This window comes from Oncorhynchus nerka, linkage group LG16 (assembly GCF_034236695.1).
Source record: "Oncorhynchus nerka isolate Pitt River linkage group LG16, Oner_Uvic_2.0, whole genome shotgun sequence".
Taxonomy (NCBI): domain Eukaryota; kingdom Metazoa; phylum Chordata; class Actinopteri; order Salmoniformes; family Salmonidae; genus Oncorhynchus; species Oncorhynchus nerka.
This window is the reverse complement of record NC_088411.1, coordinates 2,136,992-2,161,583: the sequence shown is the minus strand read 5'-3', so window position 1 is coordinate 2,161,583 and position 24,592 is coordinate 2,136,992. Positions and strand designations below refer to the sequence as shown.

Below are 24,592 nucleotides of genomic sequence, written 5' to 3'. Positions count from 1 at the left end.
TTTTTTTCTGGAAAGTTTTAATGTTCTGAAAATGGAATGTATGTTTAAATTAATATTCTTAGAATGTTCTCTGAACGTAATTAAAGTTGTAGTTTTATTCATCCACGCTGGATGAATAAATGATTTTCTAACAAGTTTTTAATTTCTAAAGGACATTTTGAATTGCGGTGTGTTCAGCCTCCTCATTAATTCACATAAAAGTAGGACCTTTTACATTTGCGGCCAATTTTTTTTTTTGGGGGGGGGGGGGATTACTGATCCGGACAAAATTCCCCAAGCACTTCCCAATTGTTTGTGCAGTTCAAGTCTGCAGACATTTGCGCATCTCCCGTCAGAACAAGATCTGCACACACGTGTTCACATTTTCCGTCTTATTTATTTATTTATATTTCATTTCACATTTATTTAACCATGTAGGCAAGTTGAGAACAAGTTCTCATTTACAATTGCGACCTGGCCAAGATAAAGCAAAGCAGTTCGACACATACAACGACACAGAGTTACACATGGAGTAAAACAAACATACAGTCAATAATACAGTATAAACAAGTCTATATACGATGTGAGCAAATGAGGTGAGATAAGGGAGGTAAAGGCAAAAAAGGCCATGGTGGCAAAGTAAATACAATATAGCAAGTAAAACACTGGAATGGTAGATTTGCAGTGGAAGAATGTGCAAAGTAGAAATAAAAATAATGGGGTGCAAAGGAGCAAAATAAATAAATAAATAAAATAAATACGGTAGGGAAAGAGGTAGTTGTTTGGGCTAAATTATAGGTGGGCTATGTACAGGTGCAGTAATCTGTGAGATGCTCTGACAGTTGGTGCTTAAAGCTAGTGAGGGAGATAAGTGTTTCCAGTTGTAGAGATGTTTGTAGTTCGTTCCAGTCATTGGCAGCAGAGAACTGGAAGGAGAGGCGGCCAAAGAAATAATTGGTTTTGGGGGTGACCAGAGAGATATACCTGTTGGAGCGCGTGCTACATGTGGGTGATGCTATGGTGACCAGCGAGCTGAGATAAGGGGGGACTTTACCTAGCAGGGTCTTGTAGATGACATGGAGCCAGTGGGTTTGGCGACGAGTATGAAGAGAGGGCCAGCCAACGAGAGCGTACAGGTCGCAATCGTGGGTAGTATATGCCCCATATACGGATTGCACTGTGATAGACTGCATTCAATTTGTTGAGTAGGGTATTGGAGGCTATTTTGTAAAGGACATCGCCGAAGTCGAGGATTGGTAGGATGGTCAGTTTTACAAGGGTATGTTTGGCAGCATGAGTGAAGGATGCTTTGTTGCGAAATAGGAAGCCAATTCTAGATTTAACTTTGGATTGGAGATGTTTGATGTGGGTCTGGAAGGAGAGTTTACAGTCTAACCAGACACCTAGGTATTTGTAGTTGTCCACGTATTCTCAGTCAGAGCCGTCCAGAGTAGTGATGTTGGACAGGCGGGCAGGTGCAGGCAGCGATCGGTTGAAGAGCATGCATTTAGTTTTACTTGTATTTAAGAGCAATTGGAGGCCATGGAAGGAGAGTTGTATGGCATTGAAGCTTGCCTGGAGGGTTGTTAACACAGTGTCCAAAGAAGGGCCAGAAGTATACAGAATGGTGTCGTCTGCGTAGAGGTGGATCAGAGACTCACCAGCAGCAAGAGCGACATCATTGATGTATACAGAGAAGAGAGTCAGTCCAAGAATTGAACCCTGTGGCACCCCCATAGAGACTGCCAGAGGTCCGGACAGCAGACCCTCCGATTTGACACACTGAACTCTATCAGAGAAGTAGTTGGTGAACCAGGCGAGGCAATCATTTGAGAAACCAAGGCTGTCGAGTCTGCCGATGAGGATGTGGTGATTGACAGAGTCGAAAGCCTTGGCCAGATCAATGAATACGGCTGCGCAGTAATGTTTCTTATCGATGGCACCCATGACCCGCTCTGAAACCAGATTGCATAGCATAGAAGGTATGGTGAGATTCTAAATGGTCGGTAATCTGTTTGTTGACTTGGCTTTTGAAGACCTTAGAAAGGCAGGGTAGGATAGATATAGGTCTGTGGCAGTTTGGGTCAAGAGTGTCCCCCCCTTTGAAGAGGGGGATGACCGCAGCTGCTTTCCAATCTTTGGGAATCTCAGACGACATGAAAGAGAGGTTGAACAGGCTAGTAATAGGGGTGGTAACAATTTCGGCAGATCATTTTAGAAAGAAGGGGTCCAGATTGTCTAGCCCGGCTGATTTGTAGGGGTCCAGATTTTGCAGCTCTTTCAGAACATCAGCTGACTGGATTTGGGAGAAGGATAAATGGGGAAGGCTTGGGCGGGTTGCTGTGGGGGGTGCAGTGCTGTTGAGGAGTAGCCAGGTGGAAAGCATGGCCAGCCGTAGAAAAATGCTTATTGAAATTATAGTGGATTTATCAGTGGTGACAGTATTTCCTATCTTCAGTGCAGTGGGCAGCTGGGAGGAGGTGTTCTTATTCTCCATGGACTTTACAGTGTCCCGGAACTTTTTTGAGTTAGTGTTGCAGGAAGCAAATTTCTGCTTGAAAAAGCTAGCCTTGGCTTTTCTAACTGCCTGTGTATAATGGTTTCTAGCTTCCCTGAACAGCTGCATATCACGGGGGCTGTTCGATGTTAATGCAGAACGCCAGTGGATGTTTTTGTGTTGGTTAAGGGCAGTCAGGTCTGGGGAGACCAATATCTGTTCCTGGTTCTACATTTCTTGAATGGGGCATGCTTATTTAAGATGGTTAGGAAGGCATTTAAAAAAAATAACCAGGCATCCTCTACTGACGGGATGAGATCAATATCCTTCCAGGATACCCCGGCCAGGTCGATTAGAAAGGCCTGCTCGCTGAAGTGTTTCAGGGAGTGTTTGACAGTGATGAGTGGAGGTCGTTTGACCGCTGATCCATTATGGATGCAGGCAATGAGGCAGTGATCGCTGAGATCTTGGTTGAAGACAGCAGAGGTGTATTTAGAGGGCAAGTTGGAGGGCAAGTTGGTTAGGATGATATCTATGAGGGTCTGGTGCCCGCATCGCAGTCATTGTTGTTTTCATTACTAATAATAACTTTGGAAATGTGTGCATTTGAATCAAGTAAGTGCCTTATTACGTTATAATAGATTATGTAAGTCGTGCTATGTTGTTTCTACTGTAGCTCACTGTATGTATGCATGTATGTACAGAGCATAATATATTTGTGTATATTCCTTATAACCGTGGACACGCGAGGTAACGTTACTCATTTCATAACCTTTATGGTGTTATATTCAATCGTGCTTATGTAGCTAGCTACATTCTTCTATTAGTTCTGTAAAACAATGCTAATTGCGTCAGTGAAGTATTCGCTTGTGTTGTATTTTGAAGCTACCCCGGCCTCATGACTCCCAAGTGGCGTAGCGGTCTAAGGCACTGCATCTCAGTGCTAGAGGCGTCACTACAGACCCCCTGGTTCGAATTCAAGCTGTATCACAACCGGCTGTGATTGGGACCGGCACACAATTGGCCTAGCATCGCCCGGGTTTGGCTGGTGTAGGTCGTCATTGTAAATAATAATTTGTTCTTAAATGACTTTCCTAGTTAAATAAATACAACATTTATGACCATGGTTGGTTTTTGATTGGCCTGTTCTGCCCTGCTCTGCCCCCATGTGGAGCTCAACAGTTACTGTTTCTTACACATAACACAAATTTGTGATTTTGCCAATACAATATATTATTTTTTATAGCAGTGTTTATTATGTTACTTCTTTGTAATATTGTTTTATTGCTATATCCTGATACTATATTCTAATTACTAATAATTCCTCTTTATTATGTACTTTCAGAAACCAAAACACACAAACAGCATTTGACAATATCATAACTGGAGCTGGACATCTTTGGAGCTGAAGATTGAGGCCAGTTTTTGTGTGCTAGCGTACACTCTTTAACAGTTTTACTGGATGAAAACACAGCAAGAAAACACATAGGCCAATATGTAATAGTTGTCTATTTTATTGCAGTATTGGTGGTACATTTGCAAATACTGTACCAAATCATATGTGAAGAATGCAACAAAGATGCAAAATCATCTGGCAGAGTGCATAAAGTTCCCTCAGCGCTCACAACAAGCAACCTCTGACAAAAGTCTCTCTACTTCTATTTGAGGTGAAAATGATGAAGACGACACCTTATCGATAGCAACAGCTCATAGTCTTCCTAGAATCAGAAGTTTTTTTGACTCTGTGTATGCAACTGGTTCACCTCTGATGCTCACAGGCAATGTGTATTGTTAGAGATTTCTGAATGTTCTTCGCCCAGCATACACTCCTCCAACCAGACATGTTTTATCTACTAATTTGCTGGATGCAGAGTTCCACAGAGCTCAAGTGAAGGTCAAGCAAATTACAGAGAAAGCAGACTGTATTGCAATCATCTCTGATGGGTGGTCGAATGTTCGTGGGCAAGGAATAATTAACTACATCTCCACCCCTCAACCAGTATTCGACAAGAGCACAGACACAAGGGACAACAGACACACCGGTCTCTACAGTTGAGCTGAAGGCAGTCATCAATGACCTTGGACTGCAGAAGGTATTTGTACTGGTGACAGACAATGCTGCGAACATGAAGGCTGCTTGGTTTAAAGTGGAGGAGTCCTTACCCTCACATCACACCCTTTCTCTGTGCTGCTCATGCATTGAATCTGCTTCTCAAGGACATGGCACTGAAAATAATGCATACACTACAAGAGAGCCAAGGAAATGGTTAGGTATGTGAAGGGTCATCAGGCGATAGCAGTAATCTACCTCACCAAGCAAAGTGAGAAGAATAAGAGCACCACGTTGAAGCTGCCCAGCAACACCCGTTGGGGTGGTGATGTCATCATGTTTGACAGTCTCCTGGAGGGGAAGGAGTCTCTCCAAGAAATAGCTATATCACAGTCTACCGATATGGACAGCCCCATCAAGAGGATCCTCCTGGATGAAGTATTTTGGGAGAGAGTGGTAAGCAGCCTGAAACTCCTGAAACCTATAGCAGTAGCCATTGCACGGATTGAGGGAGACAATGCCATCCTGTCTGATGTTCAGACTGCTTGCAGATGTAAGAGAAGAAATCCGTGCTGCCCTGCCCAATTCCCTGTTGCTCCATGCAGAGGAAACTGCAGTTCTGAAATGCATCAAAAGCGTGAAGACTTCTGCCTGTACATGTTGGACCCCAGGTATGCTGGCAAGAGCATCCTGTCTGGTGCAGAGATCAACAAGGCCTATGGTGTCATCACTACCTTGTCTCGCCACCTTGGCCTGGATGAGGGCAAGGTTCTTGGCAGTCTGGCGAAGTGCACATCTAAGCGTTGGCAGTCGTGCCAACATATCTCATCAGCCACCTGGTGAAAGGGACTTTGTGGCTCTTTCCCCTGTTGCCTCTATCATCCTCCAAATCTCACTAACATCAGCCGCCTCAGAGCGCAACTGGTCCTTGTATTGAGAACACACACACCAAAGCACGCAACAGGCTGACCAATACAAGGGTTGAGAAATTGATGGCTTTTTGAGCCTGATAACGAGACATCCTCCTCAAGTTTGGAAAGTGACAGTGAAGATGAGGCCTCAGAGTCTGATGTTCAAGAGGTGGACATTAAGGAAGTCCAGGGAGAAGACATGGAAGCCTGAGAGGAATACAACCAAAGCTTTAGTTTCTTGACTTTCATTTCACAGATATGTTGAAATAGTTTTTGGGAGATGTGATAGTGATCATTGGGGATCATTCAATATTCCCTTTTGTTGTTCAGTGAAATAATCCCATGTGAAGAGTCAACTCATTTAATTAAAGTTAAATAACTAAATAGATTTTTTTATTTCTATTGGAAGGATTGAATTAATCATTTGCAATTATGTCTACTTATGATAACGCAAAAGGTTTATGTTTCTGTCTCCATATGATATGGTAAATATATCCAATGCAAAAAACATCTACATTTAATTAAATAATTTTAATTCATTTGCATATATTCCCGTTAATTCCCATATATTCCCGTTAATTCCCATATATTTCCGTTAATTCCCACGGAAGGTTTCCACCTCAAAATGTGCAACCCTGGTTGCACAAATGTGCAACCCTCGTTGTCACCCATTTAGCGAGTTTCCCTCTCACTCCTGGCTCTCTCTTCTCCTGTAGCTCCAAGGCATAGCGATTGGTCTCCTCTACTATGTATTCCACCAGCTCCTCTGTCAGAAACAACTCGAAGCACTCTGCCTGAGATGGAAATGGCAAGAGGCTTTGCACTCCAGACTGGGACTCATCAAAGCAAACAGCAGGGCCAGGAGGGGTGAAATGGCTGGCAGCCTTCCAGCTACCACAGAACTCCTGTACTTCATCCATTGTCGGTCTGCCTCCATCACCCCCAGCATCTTCAAAGGGAACTGGGACTTCGTCAGTGGACAAGGGGTCCTCAGATTCAGGGTTCTTAATCCTGTTGGGGCAAGTAGTTCCCCTCAGGGAACTCCACCCCCCGTTCAGCTGAAAAGGTGGCGCAGGGAATTCAAAAATATTCTTTAGAAATATTTAACTTTCACACATTAACAAGTCCAATACCTCAAATGAAAGATAAACATCTTGTTCATCTACCCATCATGTCCGATTTTTAAAATGTTTTACAGTGAAAACACAACATATATTTATGTTAGATCACCACCAAATCAAAGGGAAAACGCAGCCATTTTTTCCAGCCAAAGATAGTCACAAAAGCAGGATTAGAGATAAAATGAATCACTAACCTTTAGAAAATCTTCATCAGATGACACTCATATAACATGTTACACAATGCATTTATGTTTTGTTCGATAATATGCATATTTATATCCACAAATCTCGGTTTACATTGACGCCATGTTCAGAACTGCCTCCAAAATATCCGGAGGAATTATAGAAAGCTACGCCAGATAACAGAAATACTCATCATAAACTTTGACTGAAGATACATGTTCTACATATAATTAAAGATACACTTGTTCTTAATGCAACCGCTGTGTCAGATTTTTTTTAAACGTTACGGAAAAAGCCTAACATTGCAATAATTTGAGACGGCGCTCAGACATAACAGTATTTCTCCGCCATGTTGGAGTCAACCGAAATATGAAATTACAACATAAATATTCCCTTACCTTTGATGATCTTTCATCAGAATGTAGTGCAAGGAGTCCTAGTTCCACAATAAATCGTTGTTTTGTTCCATAATGTTCAATACTAGTGTCCAAGTAGCTGCATTTGCTATCACTTTCAGCTCACGTGCCCAAAAACTGACTGCTGGTCCAGCATAACTCGCACGAAAACTTCCAAAAGGTATATTCCAGGTCGAATAAACTGGTCAAACTAAGTAGAGAATCAATATTCAGGCTGTTATTATCATATATATCCAATAACGTTCCAACCGGATCATACGTTTTCAGCTGGAGCCAAATGGAACAGCCGTAGCACCCACAGAGAAATGTCGGGACACTTACTATTTCCCCTCCCATTCGGTCAAAGTTCACAGCAAATGCTCCATTCCACTTTCTACTGAATGAGGACATCTAGTGGAAGGCGTAGGAAGTGCTACCAGATCCATATATTTTTGGGAAAGGAGGGGGCGATGACGTCAAAGTTGCCCCACATTAAGAATTTCACTTCTTGTTTGGAAGATTGCCTGCCCTATGAGTTCTGTTATACTCACAGACATAATTCAAACAGTTTTAGAAACTTCAGAGTGTTTTCTATCCAATAGTAATAATAATATGCATATATTAGCAATTTAGGACAGAGTAGGATGCAGTTCACTATGGGCACGCAATTCCTCCAAAGTGAAAATACTGCCCCTTATCCTCAACAAGTTGGCTACAGGGTTTGGGGGCAGCTCCTCACTGTCACTGTCAGAATCTGAATCCTGACTTTCATACTCAGACTCATTGTCAGAATTTTAAAAAATCTCCAGAATTTCCTCATTTATGAGTCGTCTCCTTTTAAAAGACACAGCTTAGCTCACTAATTACATACATAAACAACAACACTGAATGGCTCAGAGTGGGAGGTTATGTGATTGTCTGCCTGCACGCGACACTTGTATCAATAAATCACTATCAGAAAATGTTTTGTGTGGTAATTACTTATATATTTACTGTTTTATTCACATGTTTTCAAGTACTGGTGACAAAACATGCATTCAACTTCTTGCCTAGATTGTAATGACACGTGTGTAAAATACTTTTTTGAAGTTTGTACTGATTATGATGAGCTAAGCTAATTCCAGCTGTGTGTGGAGCCATGTTTGTTGACATACAGCGCATTCTGGGTTTCACGTAATCGTCTGTGGAACCAAAGATGGTATAACAAAATTAGGTGAGTAAAGGTTCACTCGTTTTTTTTCGAGAACTTCCAGAAGTGAATGGTGGGATGTGAACGATGGTAGACGACACACCCCCTTCAACATGCATACTATAAACAGACCAAACTCATCTCGTCTCCTCTTATCTTTGGTTTCTGTGAGAAAAAACAAACATGACGGCGTGCAGAAACTACCCATCGGCGGTCTACTTTTGATTTCTAGAAAGTGTTTTACTCAATTATTTTGATCAATGGTGAACTCACGCGTGATGTGATTAATTATAAATAGTAATTGCTATTCGCTAATTCATATTGTAGTTTCTGTCAGCCGAGAGTTATACAAATTCGACCGCTTGTGTTATATCAATCTTTCCTGTTAGTGCTAGGACAAATGTAGCCTATATTTTTCCGGTTTGGATGATTGTGTTATGCTGTAGCTACTTCTGTGAATGTCTGAACATTGCATCCAAAAATAACCTGCTCACATTCTGGACATAACTTTGTAAGGACTATTTTGTGTGTGGCCAGCTCAAATGCTGATTGTTGCATCATACCGAAACTGGACGTTCTAAATAAGCATTCTGATCGTATGCTACAAGGATCACTGTATAATGATCACACCCGTGTTCTGGCACGTGTGAAAAGGTTCAAGGTTTTCTTAACATTCTCTGAACTATTTGATAAATAGAACCATGAGGAAACATTATGATGAAGAATTGAAATTCCCACAAAATAATATTGTTTCTTAATGTTCTCTGAGCTAATTGAGAATATTCCCAACGTCAAACCAGTTGAAGATTTAGAACATTAGCAAAATTGAAATGCAATCATGTTTGCACTTTAGGAAACGTTCTATGAAAGAAAATTACTTTTTTTTTGTCAAGTTCCTTGTGATAATGTTCCGATGCCAAGCAACTACCCTGCACCATTCCCAGAAAGTTGTGGGAATGGTGCTCAGACCATTATGTGCTAGCTGGGAGATCTATCCTGTATGTATTCAATCTCCTGGTCATCTAAGCAAGATGTGCTGTAGTCAGCACTGTTCCTGTCCAAAGGCTGCCTCGGCTTGCTAATAAACTGGGGAAATGCCTGATCAGATTTATTTACCAATCAGAAATGGAGGGAGGGAGAGAGTGAGAGAAAGAGCAAGAGAGAAAGAAGGCGTGAGAGAGTAGGCCCACAGGAACAAATAGTGTTAATGCAGAGAGGGCAAGAAACTTAAAAGGCCGGAGAGGCCTTTCTATGCGTGTTTTCTCAAAGGGGTGGGGGTTTACCCACAGTAGGAGGAGTATCTAATGTTCCTCAGGTAAAGTGAAACTGACAGCCTCTAACGAGACACAGATTAATTAGTGTGCTTTTCACAGTGCAGCCGAGGAGGCAGCCACATTAAACATGAGTAGGAGATCTTAATCAGCAACCTTGACAATGTCAAATTAACACAAGTTGACTGCAATGGGGAAGGATCACAAGCGGTGCACATGAGAGGACTGAGCTTGGGTCAGGAGGTCAACAACACATTGTTCTGTTACACTGGGATGAGCACATATGGAACGCCTGTATCCCAAACCTAACTTTAAAGGAAAATACCACTCCAAAACAATCATTTGGTATCTGTTTCATTATACAACTGTTGAGAAAGTCCCAAAATGTTTTGGATGAAGATATAGAACTAATGAAACCAATGCTAAAATATAGTTTTGGAGTGGTATTTTCCTTTCAAGCTTACATAGCCTAGATCTGTAAAGACATGTGCTTTTGTTCCTTTATCAAAAAGATTTGTGTTTGAGTGGTGTCATTAATTACACAACAAGAGTCATACACATCAAGACAAGGGCATCTAGGAACTCTGCTGATGTTGAGAGGTAGAAGGGAGGGGAGGGTGGAAGAGGGTGGCGGGGGTGACATGACTGGAGGCTAGCCATCTGTCACATGGGCTTTTGTCTACCCTATCCTCTATTTGACATGCTCATAACTCTAAAGGTCATTACTCGAACGGGCCCCCATTTTCTAGTCCCATTTGAACTATAATGATCCTGTCAGTCTGAGGAAGTTTGTTTAAAATATGATGGTACAACAGGGATAGAGATGAACACTTCCTCTCCCTGACGGCACGGAGACATAAGGGATATATCCTCATTCTACTATCTGTGGCTTTTCTTCAAAGGGGAGCCGCACAATCTACAATCAGTCCACATCCAATCTGCCACCACTATCCATTTCTCTGGCTTGGTGTACGAGTACGAGTACAGAGGAAAATATTCAACCTTAGAATGACCTTAATGGAAAGAGGAGACTGAGGCCTTTTAATCATCATCCCCAGTTCACAAGGCCACCAACGGGATACAAACGCTAATTCCCATAGAAATCAAAGATAAACAACACTCCCACCTGTATATCCAGTCAAAACAAACCACCAGAGTCCCTATACGCCAGACAGACAACATTTAGGGCCAATACACAACGCAAAAGCCCATTCTAAACACACAGCTGAGTTCCATAGAATCAATGGGTTTCCAAAACACTGTGTCAAAACAAAAGCAGTAATATCAACATCAGGGCCTTGAGAGCAGCACTTAATCACACAGGCATATAAAACTCGTACATTTTGCACTGTGCTAAAACACCCGGTCCAAAGACACTTTGCCCTCGGTCTCCTCGGAGATTGAGTCAGTTTATTCTATCGCAGACAGTGTTCTGCTCCGCCCAAATTTGCCAGGGGAAAAACCTGATAATATGTATGTTTTCCCAGGAGCACAGGGGCCACCAAGAAAAATCTATAGTCTCCCGCAGTCACATCCTCAGAGCTGCTGAGAAGAGAGACCATTCAACACAGCACCAGGCATCAGAGACCAGATATAATCACATCTGACGCCTGGGTGTGCACGTGTGTGTGTTTAGCGTAAATGAGAGTAAGTGTGGTGTATATTATAGTGTGTGTGTGTACTGTTTGTGTCTCTGTGTGTGCGAATGAATACCAGTGGTTGCTGATATGTGTCCGAATAGACTCTGGTCACGACCGATCTCGTCCTCAGTCACAACAGCTTTTCAGCAAACAGATACAAAAGACACTTGGGAGAAAATTATTCACTGTTTTAAAAAAAACGAACTAATGAAATACATTCCTGTGCTCTAGAAAGCAAACAGAACGCACCTGGACTAGACTGGACAGGATAACCCACAGAAAGTCGCTCTGGATAAGAGCGTCTGCTAAATGACTTAAATGTAAATGTAAATGTAGAAATAGAATATACAGTGCATTCAGAAAGTATTCAGACCCCTTCCCTTTTTCCACATTTTGTTACGTTACAGCCTTATTCTAAAATGTATTAAATGATTTGTTTCCCTCATTAATCTACACACAATACACCATCATTACAAAGCGAAAACAGGTTTCTAGAAATGTTTGCTAATTTATAAAAATTAAAACAAATACCTTATTTACATAAGTATTCAGACACTTTGCTATGAGACTCAAAATTGAGCTCAGGTGCATCCTGTTACCATTGATCATCCATGAGATGTTTCTACAACTTGATTGGAGTCCACCTGTGGTACATTCAATTGATTGGTCATGATTTGGAAAGGCACATACCTGTTTATATAAGGTCTCACAGTTGACAGTGCATGTCAGAGCAAAAACCAAGCCATGGGGTCAAGTAATTGTCCATAGAGCTCAGAGACAGGATTGTGTCAAGACACAGATCTGGGGAATGATACCAAAACATTTCTGCAGCATTGAAGGTCCCCAAGAACACAGTGGCCTCCATCATTCTTAAATGGAAGACGTTTGGAACCTCCAAGACTATGCCTAGAGCTGGCTGCCCGGTCAAACTGAACAATTGGGTGAGAAGGGCCTTGGTCAGGGAGTCGACCAAGAACCTGATGGTCACTCTGACAGAGCTCTGTGGAGATGTGAGAACCTTCCAGAAGGACAACCATCTCTGTAGAACTCCATCAATCAGGCCTTTATGTTAGAGTGGCCAGATAGAAGCCACTCCTCAGTAAAAAGGCCCATGACAGCCCGCTTGGAGTTTGCCAAAAGGTACCTAAAGAACTCTCAGACCATAAGAAACAAAATTCTCTGGTCTGATGAAACCAAGATTGAACTCTTTGGCCTGAATGCCAAGCGTTACGTCTTGAGGAAACCTGGCACCATCCCTACTGTGAAGCATGCTGGTGGCAACATCATGCTGTGGGGATGTTTTTCAGCAGCAGTGACTGGGAGATTAGTCAGGATCGAGGGAAAGATGAAAGGAGCAAAGTACAGAGAGATCCTTGATGAAAACCTGCTTCAGAGCGAGTGCTCAGGACCTCAGACTGGAGTGAAGGATGGCCTTCCAACAGAACAACGACCCTAAGCACACAGCCAAGACCACGCAGGAGTGGCTTCAGGTCTCTGAATGTCCTTGAGTGGCCCAGCCAGAGCTCCCCATCCAACCTGACAGAGCTTGAGAGGATCTGCAGGTGTATCAAGCTTGTACCGTCATACCCAAGAAGACTTGAGGCTGTAATCGCTACCAAAGGTGCTTCAACAAAGTACTAAGTAAAGGGTCTGAATAGGTGATATGTTTTTATTAATTTGCAAAAATGTAGAAAAACCTCTTTTTGCTTTGTCAGTACGGGGTATTGTGTGTAGATTGATGAGGGGGAAAAAGGCTAGGAGAGGAAGTGAGCCTGGATGGTGCCACATTGTGTGGTGAGGTTGACGGTGAGGAGGGCCCCATGGAGGAGGGCTGGGGGATTACCATAATCACACCGGCAGCCAATGAGCCAGCTGCACTGCGCCAAGGTCACCCTGCCTGCCTCCTCAATGCACAATCACACTACCCCACCGCCAAGAGACTACATCAGAGGGGCTTACAGCCACAGAACCGCACACAAGGCAGGGGCTTTATGCAACACCAGGATCTATACACAATACAGGGCTCCATGGCTAATATTAAAGGGATACATGCACTCAAACAGAACTCAGTTCATACAGGCTATACTGCAAATGTACTGTGTAGTGTTAGTGACAACTGAGCCCACACAACACCATTAATGCATTCAAAGAACCAAAAGAACAAGAAGTATAATGAAGCAAGTGACTCAACTGGCTGAAGCAAAGCCAAATTGACAAGTACATAAGCTAGAAGAGTGGTTCATGTTTCCTCCATCTCTCACTCTCTATCTATCTTTCTCTCTTCCTCCCTCAGGGCCACAGTGAATAATAAATATCCTTCCACCAGGAGTCAGAGCCTGAGTTAGGGTCAGGGTGTTAGAGTCACCTCTCCCTGGCACCTGAGGTGATTTATCTAGCCTTGTGTTCTCTGCACCCTCTTCTGTCCTCCTCTAACACTCCTCTGCTCTCATTCTCCCTTTCCCTATAGGCTGGCTCAAAGTTGTTCTACATGGCACAGCATGAAGGGAAAATAACTGTCAACTTGTTGTCTGATCGGACCCCTCTACTCCATCACAGCCATACCAGGTATTCACGATGGCACTCATTCAAATCAACTTCCTGGGAAGAGATTAAAGAGGGCAGAGGACTCTAACATTTTATTCAGATAAAAAATATCTAAAATACAAAGGACAACTAATCCATCTCACATAACGGTGCATCAAATTCCCATGTCTTAAAATTCCCATTAGAGAAATACAATGTGGACTCCTTAATACAGATTTATTGGGTCTCCGTGACCTGATGAAACTGAGACAAATGTAAAAAGACTTGCCTACCTACAGCATTCCCTTGTCTGGTACTGCAGTGAAACACTCACACCTCCTGGGCTTACAAAACAAGTGATCATTTTTTATCAAAAAAAATACAAGGCAATTAAAAAAAAGATTATAGCCATTTCACCAAAACCGAGGAACAGAGATAACAAAAAAACGATTTAGCCCAGTCTCAGGTCTGAATCATTCTTACAGGCTTTATTTTTTATCACATTGACAACTTGATGACCAACTGAATGCTCCTGAATCGATCCCATTAAGAGAGATCTCAATGATGGACTGACACCATTATTAGAATTGAGAATCAGCATCAGCGCAAAGCCATCCATATTTCTTATTCTTGTTTGAATTAATGTCTTGATATGGGAGCAACAGTATGGATTTTTTCACATATCTTCACAGGTTTTGGGGGTTTACAGTGGGATACAGTAGCAGTACACAATGACTGAAACTGGCTAGGGTCCCTATAAGCCTACAGGATCAACTGCTTTTCAGTCAACACCCACGCACTAATGCAAGTATAAGCATATCTACACTTGCAAATACTAGGCCATGTCCAGTAACCGACTATTACATTAATGAATTCATGAACACTGAAAATCAGCACCACGCAGAGCAGCTCATGACCTAGCTAGGATTCCTCATCCTCCACATTATGTCACGAAGAACTGATGGTATAGTTACTCAAAAAACAGAAAATAACTACTATGCATACGTCAGAGATGTCTACTGTGTATAATCTAATCCCTTTAACTCTTGTACCGCCCTGTAACACACACACACACACTACCTGCTGAAGGTCTCCCTGAGGATGTAATCTCGAAGCACAACTAAACCCGGTGAGCTCTACTGTTTTACAAGAACAAACAAATCCTGACATGATTGAACAGAACATGAATATTAACATGAGATAGACAAAGGCTACAAAATGGAAAGAGAAATAAAAAAGTTATCCCAAGTCATCTGTATCCCTGGGCAATTTTTATTAACCTGGTACAAGCATCCAGAAGTCTTGCGAGATTACTTTAGGGCGGCAGGGTAGCCTAGTGGTTAGAGCGTTGGACTAGTAACTGGAATTTTGCAAGTTCAAACCCCTGAGGTAAAAATCTGAGGTAAAAATCTGTTCCTAGGCTGTCATTGTAAATAAGAATTTGTTCTTAACTGACTTGCCTAGTTAAATAAAGGTAAATAAATAAACATTCTGTTTTGCTAAAACATAGGTAAGTCTAGCGCAGCGGTAATCAGTCTGGTAATACAAGGTCTACGTCGTCCAGACACGGTTGTTCTCACCGAGCTATGCAGTAACTTTACAAAGACAGACATATATACATACATTCAGACATACACCCCTCACACACACACACACACACACACACACACACACACACACACACACACACACACACACACACACTTGGAATAAACCATATAAAGCACAGTAGAGAATTTATTGTTACGATTGCTCACAATATGTTAATGGAGGTTGCTACTCGGCCTTAACTCAAACAGACAATTAATTCCAACAGCATAAAGCTATAAACCTTGCTATATGGCGTTTGGCATTAAATGAGCCACACTAAAACTCCAGTGGAAGAGTCAGCACCACTTGCTCACTTACTTGTCCCCCCTCTTTTCCTCTGTTTGATGTCTGCCTGTTCTTTTCATGTAAAACTGTTAGCTGAAGGCAGGAGGGCTCGGGGATCCGGGTCTTTATTACTCTCCCACTGTGCCCAGAGCCAGGGCGTTTGGCCCCACTGACCTCGCACCTGGACGTGAATCCTCGGTCTCTCATAACTCCCTTTATTACGTGTGCCTCATCATTAGCTGCCCTAAAACCCTGCCTGAACCTGTGAGTTTGACCCCCGGCTGTGCCTGTAGACCCCAAGCTCCCCTGGCGCCGATCTACCTGCTTGAAAACAGACCTTCCACTGCTTTTCTTCCTACTTCAGTTTTGTCTGCACTTAGGCTAATACCCGAAGAGAGGAGGCCTAAAACCCTCAGCTTCACTGGCTCACTTTTTTTTTCTTTTTCCGCCTTTCTCCGATTCTTTTTTAACTTTACTTTATTTCACCTTTCTTGTACCAGGTAGGCTAGTTAAGAACAAGTTCTCATTTATAACTGCGACCTGGCCCAGGTCTGTCATCATCACAAAAATAAATAAAAGCATGAGCATGTACTGTGTGTGTGTGTTTGTGTGGGCATGCGTGCACGTGCAGGTGTGTGTAAATTTCAGGGAGCACGAGGAGTTGAACGACATTTACACCATCTTATGCTAGGAAGGAAATAAGGGTAGTGAAAGAATCAATGTTTTTAGTAGACAATAGAAAAACAGTACAAAATGAATGAATATCGCTCAATTGGAATTAGGCTTCAGCTTCTGATACAAGTACAAGTCAGAGAGAAAGTGATTTACAACGTCAGAAAACAAAATCATGCAGAGTGGGCATAAAAGAGATACAGTACTAGGAAACAAGGGTTTTACGCGTCAAGAAGGCCGTCATCTCGGAGTCGCCTCTTCACGGTTGACGTTGAGACTGGTATTTTGCGGGTACTATTTAATGAAGCCAGTTGAGGACTTGTGAGGCGTCTGTTTCTCAAACTAGACACGCTAATGTACTTGTCCTCTTACTCAGTTGTGCATCGGTGCCTCCCACTCCGCTTTCTATTCTGGTTAGGGCCAGTTTGCTCTGTTCTGTGAAGGGAGTAGTACACAGCGTTGAACGAGATCTTCAGTTTCTTGGCAATTTCTCGCATGGAATAGCCGTAATTTCTCAGAACAAGAATAGACTGACGAGTTTCAGAACAAAGTTATTTGATTCTGGACATTTTGAGCCTGTAATCGAACCCACAAGTGCTGATGCTCCAGATACTCAACTAGTCTAAAGAAGGCCAGTTTTATTGCTTGTTTAATCAGAACAACAGTTTTCAGCTGTGCTAACAATTGCAAAAAAAAATGTAATGATCATTTAACCTTTTAAAATGATAAACTTGGATTAGCTAACACAATGTGCCATTGGACACAGGATGGATGGTTGCTGACAATGGGCCTCTGTACACCTACGTAGGTATTCCATAAGAAATCAGCCATTTCCAGCTAGAATAGTCTTTTTCAACATTAACCATGTCTACACTGTATTTCTGATCAATTTGATGTTATTTTAAATGGACAAAAAAATGTGCTTTTCTTTCAAAAACAAGGACATTTCTAAGAGACCCCAAACTTTTGAACGGTAGTGTACATTTTATGGCCAACGTACCAGCCATGTGGAACAGACTAACACACCAAGGAACTAAAATATTACTACACCAACAGATTCATATACTAAAACACCAAAGTACCAAGATACAGTACTATCAGCACTAAAATACAGGGTTACTAACACAATTAACACCGATACTATCACATCAACCAACGTTGCTAACACACTGACACTCACCTGCCAAAACACCGGCCATGTACAGCAGACTGATGCGTAGGATGCCATGGACCATCTCCAAGGGAACTCCGATCATCAGCTGGAGCAGAGCGTTGAACCCCAGCTGCTCCAACCTGAGAGACGCAGTGAACAGGAGGATGATTCTGGTCTCAATAAAATATTAATTATGCATATAATTTTAATCAGCTCCTTTAGTCTAGACACTTCATCAATGTTAACTACAGTAGTCATCTATCACCATCAATCCTATCTAATGCATTATCGGTCAATGCCTTCCAGTATCAATTCATGTTGCTTCACACTGAGTGTGTGTGTGTGTGTGTGTGTGTGTGTGTGCGCATGTATAGGTGCACGTGTGTATGTGAATCAGGTGGGGTGGTCTCTTACCCAACGTGCATGAACATGTAGCTGAAGAAGCGCCAGACCTGGTGGCGGTGTCTGGGGTGGTACACCAGGGGGCTCTTCATGAAGTCTGGCTGGTACGTCTGCAGCATCCACTTATTCAGCATGATGCCATAGCACATGAACACGATGATCTGACGGGAGAGACGACACACGCTGGTTCACACCCACGTCTCTTCATTCAGACACTCATTGATATCATATAATACAGATTTCTGTTATGAGAGCCAAGAAATTGTAGTGCCAAAACATATTGTGATTTTGCTAATAAATGCCATGAATGTTGTCTTTTTTCGAACGCCGTATGCCTTGCGTCGGTTGGTGACTTCCATTGGCACCGGCAAGAGACGCAAATACAGAGAGACACAGAGCTGGACCGATTCCATTTGCTCCTTTCATAAATCATTATCTCCATGAATTTTAATGAAAGGAAATAGTAATTATCATAGCCTCATTGTCATTTCAGACCATTCACCGCCATTGTGAAGCATTTAGATATAAACACAGTGTTGGTCCCATGTTTCATGAGCTGAAGTAAAAGATTCCAGAAATGTTCCATACGCAAAAAAAGCTTATTTCTCTCAAATTTTGTGCACAAATTTGTTTAGATTCCTGTCAGTGAGAATTTCTCCCTTGCCAAGATTTTAGATTTTTGTTGTTGTTGAATTGAACCTTTATTTAACTAGTTAGTTAGGAACAAATTCTTATTTACAATGACGGCCTACCCTGGCCCAACCTGGACGATGCTGGGCCAGTTGTACGCCACCCTATGGGACTCCCAATCACCGCCGGATGTGATACAGCCTGCCCCACTAGGGAGCCCTAATCATCCACCTGACAGGTGTGGCATAAACCGCCACCAACGTCGTCTTAGAGAATTTGTTAGTACGTCCAATGACGTTGGAGGCGGCCTATGGTAGAGAAATTATCATAAAATTCTCTGGCAACAGCTCTGGTGGATATTGCACGCTCCCTCAAAACTTGAGACATCTGGGGTATTGTGTTGTGACAAAACTGCCTTTTATTGCCCCCAGCACAAGGTGCACCTGTGTAATGATAATGTTGTTTAATCAGTTTCTTGATACGCCACACCTGTCAAGTGGATGGATTATCTTGGCAAAGGAGAAATGCACACTAACAGGGATGTAAACAAATTTGCGCACAAAATGAGAGAAATAAGCTTTTTCTGCATTTGGAAAATCTTTTATTTGAGTTCATGAAACATGAGCCCAAGACTATACATGTTGCATTTATATTTCAATTGACTGATTTCCTAATATGAACTGTAACTCAGTAAAATATTTTAAATTGTTGCATGTTGCATTTATATTTTAGTTCAGTGTAAGAGCACTTCATTCGCTTTCTTCAGAATGGCAGTGAGTTAGAACAGAAAGTGCTGTTGCTTCGCTGAGAAACAGCAGGTTTTATAGCATTGCCTGTTCAAGCCAAGGCCTCTGGGGCTAAAGCTGTCTGGTGGTTATTTTCTTTCCTCTCACTAAATTGTTCCAATAATGTCAATGACTTGGCCAGAGACTAGTCCACTGGCTTGGTTTCCCAGTTCTACATTCAATCATGAAATTCAATCATGAAAGCCAATACAGTGTTGCCTTCGAGGACAGGCATCGATTGCACCTCCTTAACCATTGTTTACCAAATAGTTGGTCAGTGCCCACATATGACAAAGCTAAAGACTTTTTATGCCATAAACATCGTTCTGCTTATTTGAAGGGTCTTCTTTCTCTCTTCCCTCTCACCTGGACAATGGTAATGATGGCCATGAATATGGGCGGGGGACAAAGGCGGTTCTGGTGGAAGTACCAGCGCCGGTCTGTCTCGCAGGGCAGGATCTCATAGGCCACGTAGCGCACAAAGCGCTTGTACACACCAAGGCCCGTCTCATCCAATAGGATCTCTCGCTGCAGTGTACGGCGGCCATTGGCGATGGCCCGTCGGAAACTGCTGGAACGCTTGCTGCTCATCTGAAGAGAAGGGCGGGAGATGGATGACATATAGAAAAAGAAAGGAGAAAGAGAGAGAACAAGAACAAAGTTAGTATTCCTTTGACTGACAGAGTGAAGAAATATATCACTTTATTGATGAACTGGCATGCTAAATGCCTGCAACTGCTTTTAGAAGTTGACTTTTCAACTGCACTCAACTTAAAACAAAGGGCGGGGGGGCATGCGGTGGGGAGACCGGTGACATCCTTCTGTTATCATTGAGACTCCAGGTTTGCTTAGTGAGCAGGAACGGCACAGGCGGGGCTAGCATGACTTGATACATGGAATCCCTGATGTCTGCTGCTTTAGTAGGACGTCTTGATGAAACACCCTGGTGCAACCACAACTGACAAGGATGAGGGACAGATTGTACAATGAATCTGGAAGAAAATGAACTTCCTCATATGATGACAATACATCTGAAAGGTCCTACAAGGGAAGGAGATAAGAACGTCACATCTCAGCGTATATGAATTTGTGTATGCCTATGCCATAGAGAGAATGATGCTTAAATCCAAGATGATACATAGACAATATGTCAAGCCACATTCATACTGTATCTATCTATACTGCAACAGTCGTCAGAGTGCCCACAGACCCCACCAAGGAGGCCGCTAAAGCAAACCAACCATATTTCATTAGGTGCTGTTGTGTGCAGGCTCATTACATCCGGACACTGTGGGGAGCATAATAATGAAAGTAATCGGGTGTAATATCTACATGGTGCTAATGAAAGAAACAAAACAAGGAGACAAATAAATATAGAAACAAAGAAATCACATACAAATGAGTCCTAGTCCTCTGAGGCTATTAACCTTTTTATTTTATTTTTTAGGAATAACAGATATATATAGTGTCTGTAGAGCGGTAGTGGATTGTGATGAAGTATAGTCGAGTGGGATGCCGTGAGACACATATTAGGTAATTATGATGCCAGGGTTGAACAATGAACGAGTGTGGGCCTGTGGCACACCGATAAGCAGCGTGAAGACGAGAGGGGCCGCCGGCCCTCCCGTGGCTGCACTACCGCATATTTTAGCATGGAGATCAGGCCCAGGAAATGCAATTATACTGTACATGCTTTAGGAGGGAGAGGAAAGCGCATTAGGAAGGAAGGAAAGGAAAATGATATGCCCTCGTGGATCTACTAGCTCCGGGGAAGCACAACAGCGGAAGTGAATGGTTTCCACCTGTCTTTACCAATGTCTTCAAGAGACTGAATAGGAGAAAAGGAGTTTGAGGGATGTATAATAAAAATAATAAAACAATTTCTTCTCTGTGGGCTTTCTTCTCTAAACGATGCCTGTGTTTCCAGTGTTTAAACCAATTTTTTTTTAAATCTGAAAACACCTACTGCTTTTCCTCTTAGCGATGCGTTTCTTCTCCCTCTCTGAGATTTGTGCTCCTGAACGTTCCCGGGAGACATTTCCAATTAGACACACTTGTCATTCTGCCTTGCCTTCTCCTCTGACGTGTGGGACTGCCGCTTCTAAAGTGTGCATTAAGTGGCCTTTGAAGTTTGAGACAGGGAGGCAGACAATAAGGCGTGTTAGTACGAGAGCTGACGACTTGACTGGTGAGCCCTGACAAACACAGCAGGAGCATTCTAGCAGGGTGTGCTAGTATCACATCCCATTGCATCACTACTCTGTACTCAGGAGAACCTCAGACTCTGGCATCAACAAGGTCCGCAGCTAAAATTCCCCTGACAAGAAGCAAGATGATGTCTGCCAGGGACAATAATTGATATTAAAGGCTAAGGATGGAGCTGAAGATAGAATACCCTTTAAGGGAGACCGGAATGGACCTAATTGACATCCGGTGTGTGTGCTTCCGTTTGTGTGTATTCCGAACAGCAGGATCCTCACACTCCCCTCCTTGTGAACAGTGTGGGCTTACAGTACATACTAGTCTCAGCTCAGCTCCAGCCTCTGTTCTTCATGATGACTTAATTAGTTCTGGTGTTTTCTCAATAAGTGTGCAGTCGTGGACAAAAGTTGAGAATGACACAAATATTAATTTTCGCAACGTCTGCTGCCTCAGTTTGAATGACGGCAATTTACATATACTCCAGAACATTATGAAGAGTGATCAGATGAATTGCAATTAATTGCCAAGTCCCGCTTTGCCATGCAAATGAACTGAATCCCCCAAAAACATTTCCACTGCATTTCAGCCCTGCCACAAAAGGACCAGCTGACATCATGTCAGTGATTCTCTCATTAACACAGGTGAGTGTGTTGACAAGGACAAGAATGGAGATCACTCTGTCATTATGATTGACTTCGAATAACAGTCTGGAAGCTTCAAAAGGAGGGTGGTGCTTGGAACCATTGTTCTTCCTCTGTCAACCATGGTTACCTGCAAGGAAACACGTGCCATCATCATTGCTTTGCACAGAAAGGGCTTCACAGGCAAGGATATTGCTGCCAGTAAGATTGCACCTAAATCAACCATTTATCGGATCATCAAGAACTTCAAGGAGAGCGGTTCAATTGTTGTGAAGAAGGCTTCAGGGCGCCCAAGAAAGTCCAGCAAGCGCCAGGACCGTCTCCTAAATTTGATTCAGCTGAGGGATCGGGGCACCACCAGTACAAAGCTTGCTCAGAAATAGCAGCAGGCAGGTGTGAGTGCATCTGCACGCACAGTGAGGCGAAGACTTTTGGAGGATGGCCTGGTGTCAAGAAGGGCAGCAAAGAAGCCACTTCTCTCCAGGAAAAACATCAGGGACAGACTGATATTCCGCAAAAGGTACAGGGATTGGACTGCTGAGGACTGGGGTAAAGTCATTTTCTCTGATGAATCCCCTTTCTGATTGTTTGAGGCATCCGGAAAAAAGCTTGTCCGGAGCAGACAAGGTGAGCGCTACCATCAGTCCTGTGTCATGCCAACAGAAAAGCTTCCTGAGACCATTCATGTGTGGGGTTGCTTCTCAGCCAAGGGAGTGGGCTCACTCACAATTTTGCCTAAGAACACAGCCATGAATAAAGAATGGTACCAACACATCCTCCGAGAGCAACTTCTTCCAACCATCCAGGAACAGTTTGGTGACGAACAATGCCTTTTCCAGCATGATGGAGCACCTTGCCATAAGGTAAAAGTGATAAATAAGTGGTTCGGGAACCAAACATCGATATTTTGGGTCCATGGCCAGGAAACTCCCCAGACATTAATCCCATTGAGAACTTGTGGTCAATCCTCAAGAGGCGCGTGGACAAACAAAACCCCACAAATTCTGACACTCCAAGCATTGATTATGCAAGAATGGGCTGCCATCAGTCAGGATGTGGCCCAGAAGTTAATTGACAGCATGCCAGGGCGGATTGCAGAGGTCTTGAAAATGAATGCTCAACACTGCAAATATTGACTCTTTGCATCAACTTCATGTAATTGCCAATAAAAGCCTTTGACACTTATAAAATGCTTGTAATTATACTTCAGTATTCCATAGTAACATCTGACAAAAATATCTAAAGACAATGAAGCAGCAAACTTTGTGGAAATTAATATTTGTGTCATTCAAAACCTTTGGCCATGACTGTATTTATCGAATATCGTTTGAATATATAATAACAAAAATTATATTTGTTCCTGTCACGGTATTGTGTAGAGACAGACCAAGGCATGGCGTGCTCAGAGTTCCACATCTTTATTTTTGTGAAACGTACAAAAAAAACTAAAGGAAACAAACAACGAACCGTAACATGAGGTGCTACATGCACTAACTCACAAACAAGATGCCACAAAAACCCAGTGGGGAAATGGCTGCCTAAATATGATCCCCAATCAGAGACAACAATAAACAGCTGCCTCTGATTGGGAACCATAACAGGCCAACATAGACATAAAACAACCTAGATAACCCACCCTAGCCACACCCTGACCTAACCAACATAGAGAATAAAAGGCTCTCTATGGTCAGGGTGTGACAGTTCTATAGTTTTCCTTATATAGATGTATATTAGGAGGTATTGAGTTTTGTATCGAGTTTGGTATCAAGTCATTCTAAATGATTCAGACGTGCCATTCCACTACATTTCCAAAATTGGTCATGATGGTTTCCAAACAATGTTTGATACATTTAGCTAATCTAATTTATTTAATTAATAGCTGTTTGTGAGAGCATCAGCCCTCGCTCTCTTACACACAGAGCCCTCCAGGTGTAGAGTCAGAGAGTCCTGCTGCTAAACGATAGCTAGCTCAATTAATAAATCATTCAATTAATGTTACTAAATGATTTACCAAATCAAATCACATTTTATTTGTCACATGCGCCAAATACAACAGGTCTAAACCTTACCGTGAAATGATCAATTACAATCCCTTAACCAACAATGCAGTTCAAGAAATAGAGTTAAGAAAATATTTACTAAATAAACTAAAGTAAAAACAAAAGAAAAAGAATCAAAAAGTAATACAAGAAAATCACATAACAATAACGAGGCTATATACAGGGGGTACTGGTACAGAGTCAATGTGCGGGGGTACAGGTTAGTCGAGGTAATATGTAAAGTGACTATGCACATAGATAATAAACAGCGAGTAGTAGCAGTGTAAAGACAAATACGAGGGGGTCAAAAAAATTGTCAGGAGGGGACTAAGCAGGAACCCTGAGGGGCCCCAGTGTTGAGGATCAGCCTGGCAGATGTGTTGTTGCCTACCCTTACCACCTGGGGCCAGCGCGTCTGGAAGTCCAGGATCCAG

At 42.6% G+C, this 24,592-nt stretch overlaps 1 protein-coding gene across 2 annotated transcripts in view; it reads right to left on the bottom strand.

Moving 5' to 3' along the window:
* Positions 1-24,592, bottom strand: part of LOC115143879 (rhomboid-related protein 1-like) — a 63,091-nt gene that overhangs the window by 17,452 nt on the left and 21,047 nt on the right. The window contains exons 3-5 of one of the 2 annotated variants that reach the window (XM_029684313.2): positions 19,643-19,867; positions 17,874-18,022; positions 17,487-17,599 (exon numbers count right to left, since the gene is read on the bottom strand). In XM_029684313.2, the coding sequence (XP_029540173.2) occupies positions 17,487-17,599; positions 17,874-18,022; positions 19,643-19,867 (487 nt within the window). Of the gene's footprint in view, positions 1-17,486; positions 17,600-17,873; positions 18,023-19,642; positions 20,235-24,592 lie in introns of both variants that reach the window. The other variant, XM_029684314.2, reaches the window with a different exon arrangement.